Source organism: Hyperolius riggenbachi, chromosome 2, assembly GCF_040937935.1.
Source record: "Hyperolius riggenbachi isolate aHypRig1 chromosome 2, aHypRig1.pri, whole genome shotgun sequence".
In the NCBI taxonomy this organism is placed as follows: Eukaryota; Metazoa; Chordata; class Amphibia; order Anura; family Hyperoliidae; genus Hyperolius; species Hyperolius riggenbachi.
In genome coordinates this window covers 269,979,537-269,997,892 of record NC_090647.1, presented here as the reverse complement: position 1 = coordinate 269,997,892, position 18,356 = coordinate 269,979,537, and the positions used below count along the sequence as shown (strand labels likewise).

At 41.4% G+C, this 18,356-nt stretch overlaps 1 protein-coding gene across 3 annotated transcripts in view; it reads right to left on the bottom strand.

The window, feature by feature from the left end:
- RASL10B (RAS like family 10 member B) overlaps nt 1-18,356 on the bottom strand; it is a 149,310-nt gene that overhangs the window by 25,851 nt on the left and 105,103 nt on the right. For all 3 annotated transcript variants that reach the window (XM_068268659.1, XM_068268657.1, XM_068268658.1), the window contains one exon: nt 6,832-7,178. In XM_068268659.1, the coding sequence (XP_068124760.1) occupies nt 6,832-7,047 (216 nt within the window). In that variant the 5' untranslated portion in view covers nt 7,048-7,178. The remainder of the gene's footprint in view (nt 1-6,831; nt 7,179-18,356) is intronic.

The following is an 18,356-nucleotide window of genomic DNA, read 5'->3' as shown; positions in this document are numbered from 1 at the left end:
ATTTGGGCTCCGCCCCTTCCAAATCCAAAGCCTGTCAACTGCTGTTTACAGCAATGAGTGGCTTCATTAAGCAATAAGGAAGCTCTGGAGCTCAGATCACTTTATTTTCATTATCCCCAGGTCTCAGTAACCTAAATGTCTGGATCTAAGGGCCCTTTTCCACCAGCGCGTTTGCTGAATCGCAAAGTCGCAAACCGCTAGCGATTTTACAATCGCTACGGTTTGCTTTTTAACATAGGAATCGCGGTAGGTCATTTCCACTACCGCGATTCGTTTTTTACCCGAACGCGAACGCTCGGCGGAGCGATATTTGCCGCGATTTTGCTATGCGGTGCATAGCATAGCAAAATCGCGGACGCAAAACGTCGGGGAATCGCCGGTTTTGCGATTCAGCAATCGCTAGCTTTCAGCGTGAACGCTAGCGACTGCAGGTGGAAAAGGGCCCTTAGTGTTTTTTTACATGCAGATTTTGCAGAATATATCATCTGGCTATGTGTTTTTCAACATATAATGATGGTTGATGAGGAACTAATTCTAATGCAAATCTTCACTGACTCAGGAAGGTAATTACATTTTGGACTGGTACACACAAAGCAATAATTATTACCAACTGTTGAAAGATCAGATCAAAATGATTGAATTGGGCATTAATTGGTTGTGTATTCTAGCATGGATGGACTGAAAACAAAACATGATTGGATGTGGCAGTACATGTTAATTGGTCCTGCACATAGCTTGCCATTAGTTTTACAAAGAATGTTTGGCTGATCACACCTTTATCTGCACATATAAAGTAACAAGCATTGTTTTGCATCTGCCTCATTCATTCATGAAATCTGATATAACACATTACTGGGAGTCCCAATGGTGTAAGCTGTTAAATTAAACACAAATCAAAAACTGTTTTTGTTTTTCAGTTGTGAAAGTATGTATTGCTACTGAATTGTCAAAACCTGTATGGCACTTTTTTTTTTTTTTTTTTTACTATCGGACTTAACCACTTTCCCCACTGCTACAGTATATCTACGTCAGCTGTGGCACCCTCCAAGCCACAGCCACGTAGATATACTGACCTTCTTGCAGCCCTGCTGTGCACGGTCGGGTGCGCTGCAGAGCGCACCCTCCGGCACTGTCAGCTGCATTACTAATTGGTGGAAGGGAACATGTTCCCTTTTGGCCAATTAGTATACCCTCCTCCCATGAATGATCGCTGCAGTAGTGAACTGCAGCGATCCTTCATTTGTCCCTCTCGGCGCAGAAATAGTTAATAAAATGCACAAGCAAGCAGCCACACTCACCTACCTCGGTCCTGCGACGAGCCTGAAGCCTGATCCTCCGATCACCGCTCTGAAGTCAGCCGCATATTGCCGGAAACCCGGGTCCCGGCTTGATGACGTCATCAAGCCGGGACCCGGGTTACCGGCAATATGCGGCTGGCTGCAGAGCGGTGATCGGAGGATCAGGCTTCAGGATCGTCGCAGGACCGAGGTAGGTGAGTGTGGCTGCTTGCTTGTGCATTTTTATTAACTATTTCTGCACGGAGGGGGCTGCCTGGGGGGGGGGGGAGGGGGGATCTGGCTATGGATTCTTGGGGGGAGGGGGGGAAATGCAATGGGGGGTATAAAAAGTTACTGGGGGACATATTATTAACAAAGGGGAGGGGGGTTACAAATTTTGCACATCTGGGCACCTGGGGGGGCCCATAATGTAATACTGGGGGCACATTTGGCTATAATGGGGGGCAGCACTAATCCTGGGGGTACATCTGGCTATAATGGGGTAATCCTGATCCCGGGGAAACATCTGGCTATAAAGAGGGGCACTATTCCTGGGGGTGCATCTGTCAATCTATTCTAGGGGTGGCAAACACAGGGGACTCATCTGGCTATGCTGGGGGGGGCTGATATTAGGGACACATCTGGCTGTATGGGGGGGGGGGGGGGTTGATACTGGGGACACTTCTGGATATCTATACTGGGGCGACTTTAACTGGTGGCACCGTTTTTATGTCAATCGCAATTTTTATTTTTAAACAGAAATTGATCAAAATTGAGAAATAATGAATTTTTTTATTTTTCCCCCCTTTTTCCCATTAAAATGCATAGAGGGGAACATTTTATTTGGGACCAAATACCCCCCAATGAAAGCTTAGTTTGTCTTGAAAAAAACGATATATAGATCATTTAAGTGGCACGAGTACAGGTGAAGTTATTGGTGATTAAACAGGGACACCGCAAAAGCGTCAAAACTGCTCTGGTCAATAAGGGGAAAACAAGGTCTGGATGTGAAGTGGTTAAAGTACTTGAGAGCCCACTCTCTTGGCCTGTAAATTTAGGAAATATTGCCCAGGGACTCCTTACTGACTAGGTACTGGCTCCAGCCAGGAATCTAATCCTGGTTTCTTATGTACATATCAGTACACTATCTATTGCTTCCCTGTTGTGATATTCTTTCTGCTCCTAGGGATCCCACCACTGGTACCAGAATTGTGACAAATCTCATAGAACACCTAGCGCTATAAAACACAGCATATTAAAGAGACACTGAAGCGAAAAAAAATATATGATATAATGAATTGGTTGTGTACTATGAATAATTACTAGAAGATTAGCAGCAAAGAAAATATTCTCATACTTTTATTTTCAGGTATATAGTGTTTTTTCTAACATTGCATTATTCTATAATATGTGCAGATTACACAACACTCAGCATTCAAAATGATTCTTTCAGAGCCGTCTGTGAAGTAATTACATCTCCTCTGGCAGAGGAAAAGTAAATAGTCCAGGAACAGTTGAGATAATAAAAGTCAGATAACAGCCCTCTCCAGGACTAACTAATGCTGCGTACACACTGGCGACTATGGTCGTTTGAAACAGCTCATTAACGATCGTTCCGCCGACAATCGGGGAAAGAACTTTACCCAACGATCATTAACACGAACGACAAAAGAACGACATCGGGAAGATGGAAATATCCAACCTGACGGATCATATCTACCGACAATCGTTACAAAACTATAGTGTGTACAGACATCGGCCGAGAACGATCGTTACAAGGGCCAATGTGCCTGCATTGAATTCTGCCCAGCTTCAGTACTTCCTTTGTAGCGCGGCCGTAAAGATTGTTACATTGCTCATTTCAATTAAACTTTGTTTTTAAGTTAACAATCATATATTTGTATCTATTGTAACTCCATGTCAGTGTTTTTTTTAATTTTATATAAATATGTACGCAACATTTCCTTCTGATCGTTCTTTTCTGCGAGAACTATCGTTAAAATGTGTATGATGATCGCTGCATCCCATCGTTGCATACCAATCTTTCCAATATCGTTCGTCTGTTAACTATCGTTCTTTGCAAACAATAGTTATCGCAAGTGTGTATGAAGCATTAGTCGGAGAGCTTAATGGCTTGTTTGCATAGAGATAACAACTGGAGTTTCTCAACTCTTCCTGTACTGGAAACAATTAGACTGATGTATCTGATCTTAACCCATTCAGGTTCCGTCGTTTTCACGTGAGAAATGTTCACCTCCCATTCATTAGCCTATAACTTTATCACTACTTATCACAATGCACTGATCTATATCTTGTTTTTTCCGCCACCAATTAGGCTTTCTTTGGGGGGTACATTTTGCTAAGAGCCACTTTACTGTAAATGCATTTTAACAGGAAGAATAAGAAAAAACGGAAAAAATTCATTATTTCTCAGCTTTCAGCCATTATAGTTTTAAAATAATACATGCCTCCATAATTAAAACTCACGTATTGTATTTGCCCATATGTCCCGGTTATAACACTGTTAAAATTATGTCCCTATCACAATGTATGGCGACAATATTTTATTTGGAAATAAAGGTGCATTTTTTCCGTTTTGCATCTATCACTATTTACAAGTTTAAAATAAAAAAAATATAGAAATATTTCATCTTTACATTGATATTTAAAAAGTTTAGACCCTTTGGTAAATATTTACATGTTTTTTTTTTTTTTATTGTAATGGTTTTTTTTTTTATTGTAAACATTTTATTTGGGTAGTTTTAGGAGGGTGGGAGGTAAACAATAGATTTATAATGTAAATGTGTGTTAATTTTAAATTATTTTTTTTTACAGGTGTAGTATTACTTTTTGGCCACAAGACGGCCATGAGTTTGTTTACATGACGTCACTCTAAGCGTAACACACGCTTAGAGTGGCGCATTGGGCAGGGAACGGCCAGAAAAGGCGCATTTTTCAGCGGGGGAGAGGAATCAATGATCGGGCACCGTAGCCCGATACATTGATTCCCTGGCTACCGAATCCGCGGCCGGGAGTGCGCGTGCACGCGCGCGATCGGCCGCGGGAGCGCGCGGTAGCGCGCATGGTTCCTGGACGTAGAAACTACGTCCAGGAACCAAAATAGGTTAATGTTTTATTTCTTAGCTGTACTACACATACAAATCATAATATCATAATTTTTTTTTCGCTTCAGTGTCTCTTTAAGCTAAAAACTAAAAAGGGACAATCAAGATGTAGCTAGTCAATTTACAATGCAAATAGATATATAATAATAATCCTTACATAGAACAGTTGCAATTGACAAAGAGTTGATTAACTACCTAACGACCGGCAGCCCCAGGACCGCCTAATGTCAATTGGCGTCAGGTCCTGGAGCCGGCTACTGCAGACTGCGCGCAGGCTGCGTGCACACCTCCTGCTTGGGGGGCAGAGCTCCGCCCCTGCCTTCAATCTCTGAGCCGCGATCGCCGCTCGGGAAACTGTTAGACAGCGGTCACTCGTGTGCTGTGTTGTGCGGCCCTGCAGCTTGGCCTTAAAGCTGCAGTGGCCATTTTCACAAAAAAAGGCCTGGTCTTTAGGGGGGGATAATCACTGTGGTCCTCAAGTGGTTAAGGAAGACTTTTGAAACATTTACCATTTCACTACTAATGTGTTTCTTATTCCAGTTTAAAGTTATACAGTGGAACCTTGCTTTGGGAGCATAATTGTTCCGGAAACATTATTGTAAGCCAAAGCACTCTTATATCAAAGTGAATTTCCCCATACGAATGAATGGAAACCCAGTGGATTTGTTCCACAATCCAAAATCAGCTATGGTAAAATAGTATATATAAAAAAAAATGTAAACAAGACTTTCACTATAACTAACAGAATCATTGCTATCTGTTGGCTCATACCAAACTTTTTTTTTTTTTTTAGTGTGGCTTTAACAAGGAACTTATCCATTAACAGTTGCTTTTGCCTGCTTTTGATGATTTCATGGAAATGTGACATTATACAGTGCCTACACTCAGATTAAGTACAATTAAGTAAAATCCTGCAGGACCAAAGGGAGAAGAACTATCGGCTCAGTTGTGATGACGTGACGCATGTATACTTTTTTTTTTTTTGCTTGTATATCAAGACGATGCTTGTGTATCAAGTCAAAATTTCACAAAAGTTTATTGTTTGTATTGCAAAGCGTTGTTAACCACTTGCCGACCGCACACTCATACTGTGCGGCGGCAAAGTGGTAGCTGGAGGACCAGCGACGCAGATCTGCGTCGCCAGGTGCCTCCCTAATTAATCAGGAAAGGCCACTCGCGCGAGCGGATGTTTCCTGTTAGATCACGGAGTGGGTCTCCGTGAATAGCCTGCGAGCCGCAATCAGACTAAATGTAAACGTAGGAGACATTTGTCTCCTTTGTTTACATTGTACGGCGCTGCTGCGCAGCAGCGCCGTAAGGCAGATCGGCGATCCCCAGCCAATCAGCGGCCGGGGATTGCCACCATGTGACAGGGGACATCCTGTCACTGGCTGCACAGGACGGATAGCGTCCTGTGCAGCCCGGACCACCAGGGGTGAGAGGGAGGAGAGGGAGGGGGGGGAATTTCGCCGCGGAGGGGGGCTTTGAGGTGCCCCCCCCCCCCCCCCCCCCCCGCAACGTGCCAGCCAGGAGGAGCAATCAGACCCCCCCTGCACATCATCCCCATAGGGGTGAAAAAAAGGGGGGCGATCTGATCGCTCTGCGTGCCAGCTGATCTGTGCTGGGGGCTGCAGAGCCCACCCAGCACAGATCACAAAAAATAGCGCTGGTCCTTAAGGGGGGTAAAGGCTGGGTCATCAAGTGGTTAAACCAACTTACTCTCTATCCAAGGTTTTACTGTACTCCATGTTTGTTAAATTGTTATGACATGCATCTTATTCATGTATTTCCCAGTTCTACCCAGTAACTTCTACATTCCTCATAAAGTGGAAAGCAATGCAACATTGGTGTTCTGTACTCATCAGTAAATCTGCACAACCTTTAACCATTGTACTATTACTAATCTACTTGTGATACAAATAAAGTAAGGATTTTAAAATAATGCTTGCAAAATTCCTTGTAATCTATAAGAATTAACAATGGAAACAACAACAACACTACTTTATATGAATGCGCCATTTCTCTTCTAAAAAGAGCACTTATGACCTGGTAAAGAATAAACAAAGAAACAATTTGACGGCTCCTTAAAAAATCTGGTTCTTTGTGTGGCGAACAGCGAACATTTACTCATTGCACACAAGCCCAGTCTGCAGAAATTACTGAAGATAATCTCAGCTCTACATCTGAGACTTTCCTGACATAACTGACAAAGAGAAGATAGCAAGATGAAGAAGAGCAAAAGCTAAGTATCAGGACTTCACAATGCCAGATTGCAGGACATTAATCCTCCTGCTCTGTGCTCACCTAACCCGTTCCTCTGGAGGTCTCCTTTTGAGTTTAGGGAAGAAAAGAAGAAAGGAAAGCCCCGCATGAAGCAAGTATTTTTGAGTTATGCCCCATTATTTTCAGTCTATATATTCCAGACTCACTTGGAGGGTGTTGACAGGGAAGGAAGATATGGGAGGAAAGTCCATGATCTGAAGTTCGTGGACATGGCCATTCATGACAACTGCTGGAAGGAAGACACGTCGAGTCTTGGTAGGAACAGAGGTCTCGCTGAACTCGTTGTACATAAACTGACGCACAATGGCACTTTTCCCCACTCCTTGGGCCCCGAGTACCGCAATCTTGAAGGTCGTCACCATGCCTCCCAGGGCCGGTGGTAGGTGATTCCCTCACACGGTCCGTGGTGTTGGAAAGATGGTCACACTGCGGCATATTCCGGAGGCTGCAGGCTCAGCCACTTTCAGGAAGCATCTCCTTGCAGAGCAGAAGACTGTGGAAGCAACAAAGAGGAATAATAATGACTGATGAAAGAAAACACGCCTTCATCCTGTGCTTACATTCTTAAATCACATATATTGTTCCGGTAGTAGTGAACAGGCAACCAAAATGAAGGAAGTTTCAACCACATTATAATTTTTGTAACCAATATATCATCCAGATCACAGTTAGTTATAGTCATGGTTAATAATAATTACTATTGCTAGTGTACATAGACCTTCGTGTGGTTAGCTGGCCTTAATAGGGGTTTCTAATCAACTATAATTTTAGTTCTGAATTTGTTTGGAAAAAGTTACACAAAGCAAAAATCTAGCACAGCTCCTAAAAGTCTTGAGTTTTGAGCTTCACGCTCTTCTTCACACCACATAGATATATATAGTGGACTGTAAGCATGCTACAGCATTATGATGCACTTGACTTGCTGTTTTAAGAGCTATTTTTATCTTGTTACAATAAAAGAAGATTTTTAGGAACCGTGCTGGATTTTTGCTTTGTGGATCTACTAGTCCCATTGGTGAATGGGTGAAGTTCCATAAATGCTCTGTACACTCTGAACCATTTGAGTGCTGTCCACTATTTCTAAGATTACAGCATCTTTTGAGTTTGAGTTTTTATTGCTGCTTTTGTCTCTCCAAGAATTTACCTTATTTCCAATCCCGTTAGGAGGTGGGAAAATGTATCTAGCAATGATTGGGACAGCACTTAAAAAATCATTTGTAGCCCCTGTTAAACTTTTTAAAGGCGATCCTCCTGTTTCACCAAGGGGATTTTAAGGGAATGCGAGGCTCTGGGTACCCTTTCCCATATATTATCGGAATGCTTGGTTGCCTCTCAATTTTGGGAGGAGCGGAGGCCCCTTATTAAGCAATATTTAGGGCTGGTTCAGAGCTTCCTGAGCCAGCTGCCCGGCATCTCTTTGCAAATGCTTTTCTGCAAGTTTGCAGAAAAGCATTTGGCCGCTTTTGGCGGCGCTTCCTGGCATGCATCGTTTTTTTTATCCCTGCAGGGGGACACAGAAAAATGATCAGAATCTGCTAAGCGCCAGGCAGAGGACTGCAAAAACTGGGATCAAAACGTGGGGTTTGCGCAAAAGCCAGTAAACACCTGTAGGCGATTGTATCAATGGCTGTCCATTCATCTGAATGCATAGTGTTTAAACGACGAGCGCTGAAGCCTTCATTTACTGTTGTAAAACCGTCCATGTGAACCATCCCTTAATGTTTACATTTTGTTATCCAAGCTACAGGCTCTCTTGTTTATTCACAGTTCAGATGTCCCATGTATTTTTCAATGTATAAATATTTGCTGCTGGTGACCCTCAGCTGGAAATCCTCCACTTTGTATGTTCAGCCAGCCAAAGATGGGCTAGACCTACCGTCCGATAGAATTTTCTATGCTAGCGTAGAAAATTTGGATGTCTTTCATAATGTTTGGGAACAATGGAGGGCTTATTGTGGCCTTAATCAGAGAATCAGAATCAATCAGAATGTTGTCCTTAATCTGATTAATTTGGATTGTACTAGTTTTGATGCATTTCTCTTTTTGATCCTTGAAATATATTTTGATGAGGTCTAATTGATTAAGGATCCAATCAATTAATCTATATGTGGTATTGGTAAATCTGATTGAAATATATTCTCTCATTTGAAAATGTATCAGGAGAACAGGGTTTGAATGGTATGTCAATGCCCGATTTTATCAGAAGGCTTTGTCCATAATGTCTGTAGACTACCCCCTCACTTGGAATGTATATGCTAGCCATCCCCCATAGTGTAATGAGAAGCTATGGTCAAACAGATGTTTCTCATATGTTTCTCATTACCTCTCTGGCCAAGGCATACCAAAGGACTGCCAGTTCTGGTTTAAACCAGCAAAGCTGAATAGTTAAACTAAAGCAGTTAGATTTAGTAGTCAACAAATAGAAACTATAGCATTATTTAATCAGACCAATCAGAAGATAGTATAGTGGTACATTGTAGGAGCATCCCATTTCATATATAAAGTGCTCAGGCGGGAAAGTTTCATTCATTCTTGCATTCTTTCTTCAGCCTCTCACACACACATTCACATACACACACAACAACAATAAGCCTTTATATATATACAGATTACTCAGCAATTTAGATATTTTGTTTTTATATTTTTGTAACTAATTTTGTAACTAAAAGACTTGTAACCTTATTGATTTTTTGAACATTTATGGAAGTCAATAATGCTTAATTAAACAACCACATCTTTTAAATGATTAATCGTGGTCTCCAAAGATTTTGTTCTTAACCAACAAAATACTCCATTTAACAATCCTCTATATGTCAGCTGTTGGATTTATCTTATTTGGCTGGTTATGTACTGTATTTACTGCTGTTCAATAAACTTGCTTTGAATAACAGAACGATTTTGTTACCATGTGAAGAATTAAAACACATTAACATTTTACTACTAACCCTGGAGCCACCAAGATCCACAGTAAAGCAGACCTGAATTAAACATGTGAAGCTTTCATCCATACCTGTGTCACACTGGAGGAAAAGTGCAATCAAAAGGTAGTGGAAGTATTTTATATTTTATTATTCAAAAACATTTAGGACATTAAAGAGGAACTCCAGTGAAAATAATGTAATAAAAAAAGTTCTTCATGTTTACAATAATTATGTATAAATATGTATTTAGTCAGTGTTTGCCCATTGTAAAATATTTCCTCTCCCTGACTTACTTTCTGACATTTATCACATGGTGACATTTTTACTGCTGGCAGATTATGTCAGTGCAAGGAGATGCTGCTTGCTTTTTTGGCAGGTGGAAACAGCTGTAAACAGCTGTTATTTCCCACATTGCAACAAGGCTCCCACAGTGTGATGTCAAGACCTCAGTGCTGTGATGCGCTGACATCACACTGTGGGAGGGGTTTCACCACAATATCAGCCATACAGAGCCCCCTGATGATCTGTTTGAGAAAAGGAAAAGATTTCTCATGGGAAAGGGGGTATCAGCTACTGATTGGGATGAAGTTCAATGCTTGGCCACGGTTTCTCTTAAAGCCCCAGCATAACAAGACTGGTCTGCAGGCAGTGCCACCCCTTCCTCTTGGCTAGGTACACAGTGTGAATTGCAACACCCTTGCAGCTCTGCTACTATAAGGCAGGGTTAACACCACTTAGGATTTCAGGACTTGCATTTCACACCTTAATTGGCCTTCCTGTACATTCTAGGACATGAAATTCACGTCCTGCAGTTTAAAGGACACCAATCGCTCCCGCGAGTGCATGCCCCCCGTCGGCCATGCTCATGCATGAGCGTGCATTTCCTTAACAGTGAATGAGTGCTGCTAACAGCAGCATTCATTCATGAAAAAAAGAAGAAAAAAAAAAACAGTAAAAAAAGTATTAAAGTGACAGTGTCCCCATTAAATAATAAAGTGTTTCTCTCCCCTCCCCAAGTAAAATATTAACTCCTACCTAACTAATTTACTCCTTGTGTCACCTATGCTTAGCCCTAAGACTAGTGGACACCTGTAATGGTTGCCCACCAGTAGCGATCCATAGCGATCGAATCCAATCACTACAAGTGCACAAGCTGGCGATAATGCAACATTCCCAACTAGTGATAAAATATGGCATGTAGGGTATCAATTTAAGTGGGAAAAGACAAGTAACCTATTTTGAGATGTTTTATAACTGTGGAACTTGTCATGTAAAATTTGTGAAGGGTGAAATATGAAAAAATGTCTATTTTCTGCACTTACACCTTATTTTCACATATCAATTGCCTGTAAAATTAAATAATTTTTGACAACAAATATTACCCAAAGAAAGCCTAAATTGTCCTGAAAGAAACTACATGTGTATCACTTTGATGGCATAAGTAATAAAAAAAGCTACTGATGTGTCAAAGTGACAGCTGAAATGACAAAATTGTCAGGAATCTTAAAGGGGAAAAAACCCTGGAATGCGAAGTGGTTAAAGAGGAACTGCAGTGAAAATAACGTAATGAAAAGGTACTTATTTTTAATAATAATTATTTATAAATGATTTAGTCACTGTTTGCCCATTGTAAAATGTTTCCTCTTCCTGATTTACATTCTGACATTTATCACATGGTGACATTTTTACTGCTGGCAGGTGATGTCAGTGTAAGGAGATGCTGCTTTTTTGGCAGTTGGAAACAGCTGTTATTTCCCGCAATGCAACAAAGCTCCCACAGTGTGATGTCAGTATCTAGGTGCTGACATCATACTGTGGGAGGGATTTCAGCCCAATATCAGCCATACAGGCCCCCCCTGATGATCAATTTTTGAAAAGGTAAAGATTTGTCATGGGAAAGGCAGTATCGGCTACTGATTGGAATGAAGTTTAACCCTCGGCTCCACCCAGAGCCAGGGAGCCAGTGTTACACACGCTAAGCCAGCACATGGAAAGGAGACGCCGGACACGATAATCCACGCAGCAAGGGGATGGGGATATACAGTGCTGTTTAATGTGATTCAAATGTACAGGCATTACTGATTTTAGAATATTTTATTAAATTAGCGGTACAGATGGATGGATCGCTACCTGGATGCGGTAAGAGGGGTAACATGCAAGTCTATTGACTTTCATTTTACCTTTCACATTAGACAAAGTATTCCAGACCGTTACGGTGTAATGCTTCTGGGAGATTTTAATTGCACAGCGCAGGCGGTTTCCCAGTGGGTAAATTAGAACTAGCAGCGCTGATATGCGTGGAACCGCAACTTCCCAACGTCATGCTGTGCATTATAATGCGTGCATGAAATCAGGTTCATGCATGTGTGGGCTAATCTGAAAGAGCCCTAAAAGTATTAGAGGCGAGGATCATCAGAACAACCAGGCAATTTGCAATGTTTAAAACAGGGGTAGGGAATCTATGGCTTGGGAGCCAGATGTGGCTCTTTTGATGGCTACATCTGGCTCGCATACAAATCAGTAGGAGTTGATTAACTAAGGTACACTGTTCAAGCAGCACAGCTTAGTGTGGCAGCGCAAGTAAAATTTTCAGAGTAGGCATGCTACTGCTGTGGCATGCACTACTAACTTACTTGCACTACCCCAAAACTAATGGCCGCTCCAATTGTCCCACTCTGGACCCTGTCAGTTCCAGTGACTTTATAGCACGAGATCCCCCACTTTGATTGGCCCAATAGGCTGCCTGTCACTTGACAGGCAGCCTATTGGGCTAAAGTGCGGGGATTCCGACCTACAAAGTGAATCCCCAAGTCAGCTAGCTAATTGTTCAAGCTGTTAGTCGGTATTTCTCTTCTCTGGCTCTCGGGGAAATTGCTGTTGTTGCTGAAACGCAAGAGAAGCTGAAGACGTGTCTGACACTTCCGCTGCCTGGAGGATCAACTGTATACACATCTCCATGGCAACAGGGATGTGAGCCCTACTGCTCCAGTTTGAAACATATTGTATGGCTCTCATGGAATTACATTTTAAAATAAGTGGCGTTTATGGCTCTCTCGGCCAAAATGGTTCCCGACCCATGGTTTAAAAGGAAATGGATAAGGCCGCCTACATACCCGTCTCACTTCAGATGTACCCACAGACAAGAAATGTGGAGACCTGTACTTAAAACTGTCAGGGATTATGGGCAACATGATTGAGCTGATGAAGCCCATACTGGCAGGGATGGACCTTCTGTTTGCCAAATGCAGCTGTTATTACTTATGTCTGACTGATCAGCTTCCTTCTCCTTTACAGTACTGCAGAATTCACAATTTTATTAAACACAACCTGCGACCAAATTCTCTGTTTTTGTCTGGGTTTGCTGTACTAATTGTTTCATGCTTATTTCTGGGATAGCCTGAGGAACGCATACAGACAGCTGACATAAATCCCTCTTGCTTGCAGTTTCTGAAAACTGGAATAATTTCGCTATGGCTATTGCTGCAAGTAGAACTTGTTTAATCCTCTTTCATTGTAATAAAACGGAAATCTGCCTCTCAACCCCATTTTCTTTCTGCGGCAACCTTGGCACTTATCCACTTCGGCTTCATTCACTTTTTCTAATGTTATCTCTCTTTTTTTTTAGAAAAATAGAAAATGATATTCTCAAGTGCCAGATTTTGTCTGAAAAGAATTGCATTCAGCAGTCATCCAACATTTCTGGGTACTGAGATCGAGGTGCCCTGTGCAAACTGAATACTCACATTGTGCTATTTTAGATCCAAAAATGGGAATTGTTTAAACTGTAATTTAGCCAAAAACAGTCAGTTGAGAAACATAGGAGTGAATAACTTCTGATTGCTCTTTACTGCTGTCTGCGCTTCCATTGTGGACCATTCTCCCAAATTCTTATCCTAGTGTCAACTGTGACCGCCACAGAATTAAAGGACCACTATCGCCAAAATTGTAACATTTAAAATACATGTAAACACATACAAATAAGAAGTACTTTTCTTCCAGAGTAAAAAGAGCCATGAATTATTTTCTCCTATGTTGCTGTCACTTACAGTAAGTAGTAAAAATCTGACAGTACAGACAGGTGTTGGACTAGTTCATCTTCTCATGGCATGGGGGATTCTCAGGGTTTTCTTTATTTTCCAAAGCACTTTATGAATGGCAGTTGCTCTGTCCATCCGCTAAAAAACTGTGTAGCGACCAGGGAGGCTGGCCAGCATCATTGTATAAATCATTTTCAAGGAGTGTCTTTATAAACAATAAAGGCCATGCTGAGAAACCCCCATGAAGAGATAGATTAGAACAAAACCTGTTGGTTCTTTCAAATTTCTGTTACCTACTGTGAGGAACAGCAAGTCGGGAGAAAAGTAATTGATAGCTCATTTTAATCTGTAAGAAACATTCTAATGTGTATGTGTTTACAAGCCTTGTAAATTTAAATTTTTTTCATGATAGTGGTCCTTTAAAGGACAACTGAAACAAGAGGTATATGGAGGCTGCCATATTTATTTCCTTGCCTGGCTATCCTGCTGATCCTCTACCTCAAATACTTTTAGCCATAGACCCTGAACAAGCATGCAGCAGATCAGGTGTTTCAGACATTATTGTCACATCTGACAAGATTAGCTACATGCTTGTTTCTGGTGTGATTCAGACACTACTGCAGCCAAATAAATCAACAGGGCTTCCAGGCAACTGGTATTGATTAAAAGGAAAGAAATATATCAGCCTCCATATTCTTCTCACTTCAATGTCCTTTAAAGGAATTGAAAAATGGTACGGGTGTCATTAGACCAGGGTGACTGCAATCTGCAGTGAGTACCCGTTTCCATGTCAGCTAAAAACATGGCATCTACCCGTACACTGGTGAGATTTCTTTTAACTCTCTGAGATAGGAAATTAGGTGCAGTCTTGCCCTAGGGATCCAGTCAGTAAGTTTCTAATCCTCCTCCTAATACAGACAAATAATTATAATGTAATAATATCCCAAAGAATATATGAATTGGTTCTCTTTCTGTTGTCAAGACACTTCACACCTGCCAATAGGGCACTTCATACCTTTCAACACTTTATTCTTAAAAGCAGCAGCTTGCAGAATGTGGAGACACAATCTTACCACCCACACGCTGCTTCCACAGTAGGGGAAAGACAACTTGCATAAGCCCTGCTGCAAAGGAAACTGACTTGTACAGCCAAAAAGGTGCTACTAGCATCTACACAGCTGCCTCAAGCTCTGGACTGAGACCACACATATAGTACATTCTTTCATTGTCATATTCCTGTCAATATTTATGGAATGTAGCTTCTCCTCCCATCTCTCCACTACCCTTCACTCACATTCTTCTTCCTTGGTGGACACCATGCTGCCAATTTGGCTGTCAGATGGCAGGAACACAAAACTCTGCAAATTGTTACCCTGCCTTCTCTGCTCTACTTTCAGAGGCAACAATGAAAAACCTATTGCTACCGTCAAAACAAGCTCTGGTGCAAAACTTTTCAGAATTAGAATTAGTTGTCACTGTCAACAATCATGTTAAAATCATTGATGACAGAGTCACTTGTACTGAAATCAGGATGTCCAGTCTTACTACTGTCCATAATTAAGGATCTTCAGTCTCAGCTTCAGTCTTTAAAGCCGAGTTAGCAGACTCAGAAGATAGAAACAGATTAAACATACAAATCAGCGGCACCCCCAAGAGTGTGATAGGATGACTTTAGAGTAAAACTACAAAAACACATCAATTAGCTATCTATATACCAAGCAAAGACTAAACTTTAAATAGATTGCTATCATCTTCAGACTCCTATATCATGTATATTGAACATAATAATCCTAAAAACAGTACTAGCATATATTTGGGTTTTAGAAGAAGGGACTGCATGTTGTTGTTTTTTTATTCAACACACCTGAGCATCAAAAGGTTTGCAAGCCCTGCAATGGGAAATTTATTCCCTATACTTTTCCAACACTTGAAGGTGTACAAATAGTTCAGAGAAGGATTTTACATACTTATCTCCCACCAGAAGAACCCACTCTAAAATGAATCTGATGTGCTTTAATAAATGCCTCCTACAGATACTAATATCATTGGCTCCATAATGTTGGACCATGCACTAGCTACAGCTTCATTCATAGACAAATACCCAGTCAAAAGCAGAACTGTACAGAGAGGGAAAGAAGTGTTTGTTCCCCTGCTAATTTGACTTAATTGCCCTCTTACCAAGAAATGACCAGTCTACAATTGTAACGGTAAATGTATTGTAGCTTCTGAAAGACAGAATAACAACAAAAAACCCTCAAAAACCCAGTGGCAAAAGTCACAGCTTGATGTGCATTGCAATGAATGAAATACATATTTATTCCCCTATCAAAGGAGGACTTGGTACTTGGTGGCAAAACAGTGGTCAGACATTTCTTGGAACTGGCCACCAGGTTTGCACAAATCTCAGGAGGGAATTTGGCCCACTCCTCTTTGCAGATCCTCACCAAGTAAGTAAGGTTTCTAAGGATAGTGTTTGGTAACTGAAACCTTCAGCTCCCTCCACAGATTTTCTGTTAGATTAAGGTCTGGAGAGTGGCTAGGCTAATTCAAGACCTTCATGTGCTTCTTTCTGGGCCACACACTGTTGCCTTGGTGGTGTGTTTTGGGTCATTGCTATGCTGGAAAACCCATCCACAACCCATCTTCAGTGTTCTGCCTGAGGGATGGATGTTCTCATCCAAAACTGTAAGATTTATTGGCCCATAAATGCAGTGTCCTGCAGCTGTCCTGTACCCTTAGAAGAAACTGTAGGGATGGTGTTCTTTGAGTTATGCTAAGTATTTTTCTTCCTCCAAACATGGTTGTTCAGATTTATGCCAAAGAGCTCTATTTTGGTATAATCTGACTACAGAACTTTCCCCTAAACCTTCTCTAAATTACTTTTCACTGGCAAACTTAACACAGGCCTTTGAATGTTTCTTCTTGAGCAGGGGGACTTTCTGGAGGTTGCTCAGGGGATGCACTCCTGTTTACTGACGTGAGGATTTTTGCCACTGCGAAGCTAAATGATGTAACTAGGACTGGTAATAAAACAATGCCTCATAAACTAATTACACAAGTACCCAAGAAAAGAAAACAGTGGAAATAACCCACAGATTTTACATGGGCTGCCAGATTGAATGCAATTTCAAGTGCAGAAAAACACATGGCTACATATACCGGTACCTAACAACCATCCTGGACAGGGCAATGAACAATGCATAATGAGAGTGTAAATGTATCCTATCATTAAACATGTTAGGGTTCCTTAGAAATGTTATGGTCCCTTAGAAATGTCCTTGTTTTTAATTTTTTGATCAATAATATAACATCAAGTTCATCCGAAATACAGCGTAGGTATCATTCATGTTGTAAATAACTATTGTAGCTGGAAATGTCTGTTTTTAGGTGTACAGAGGCCAATAACCAACAACAATTAGTCCTGTGCTCCAATGGAATGTTATGCATGCTAGTGCAAGTTTATCATTTTAAAAGGTTAATTGATCATTAGAAAGACATTTTGCTATTATTTTAGCACAGCCGAAAACAGTGCTAATTAAAGAAGCAATAAAAATAGTCTTCTTTAGACTAATTGTGTATCTGGAGCATTAGCAATTGTGGGTTCAATAACTGCCTTAAAATAATTTTTTTTGAAACACATCAGAAATAAAGATCTTGTACAGCAATGTGTTCTAGACCCTTCACAGAGTAGCACAAACTAGCTCAAAGCAAAGAGGGAAAATGATGCACGACTGAACAAGAAGATAAATACACTGCACTTGGCACTCAGAGATTCTTTGCAGATACTCCTATATTTGCCTGAGGAAGTAGGTTGCATCGCGTGAAACGCATTGCAGTTTTGGAGTTTTATTAGGCTGGTTTCACATACAGGGCTTGTTTCACTAAACCGTGATAACTGCTATCACGGTCACGGTACCGTTTTACGTGCGTTATAACACACGTAACGGTTTGCGCACGCTAACACAAATTTTTGTATGAAAATTCGCCTTAGTGCGCGCAAAACGTTACGCGCCTTATAACGTGGGCAAACAGCTAGCACAACCGTGATAGCAGTTAGCACGGTTTAGAGAATCAAGCCCATATTGCGGTGCAGTGCAGGATGATTGCAGCACAGAACTGCCACATTCATATTACCCTGAGGCAGAGTGTGCTAACAGGGTAATATACATAGTGCCGTTCCCCAAACAGCCACCTGCTTCCTGCTTGGAAGCAAATACGTCACTGTTTTGCCCAGATGGATGCATGTGCGCCACACTGCTATGTTGCGTGCCATAAACTCCCATGCAAATGCCTGCCACATGGTACCGTGTGGAAACGCACTGTAGAGTCGTCTGAGTACTTCCGCCGCATCATGTCTCACCACGGGGAGTGTGGCCAGTCTCATTGAGATTAATCACCACTACATTGTGGGAACAGCAGGGGAGCAATACCGTGCCGTTAAGTGACACATTATGTGTGAAAGTAGCCTAAGTGATCAATAAATGTTCCCTTTTGTTTGTAACTGATTGTTTGGGTCTTCAAATGGGTAGCAAGTCTACCACTATCTCCTTTTTTAGCAGGGGAACAAAGTGTTTGTTCCCCTGCTAATTTGACTTAATTGCCCTCTTACCAAGAAATGACCAGTCTACAATTGTAACGGTAAATGTATTGTAGCTTCTGAAAGACAGAATAACAACAAAAAACCCTCAAAAACCCAGTGGCAAAAGTCACAGC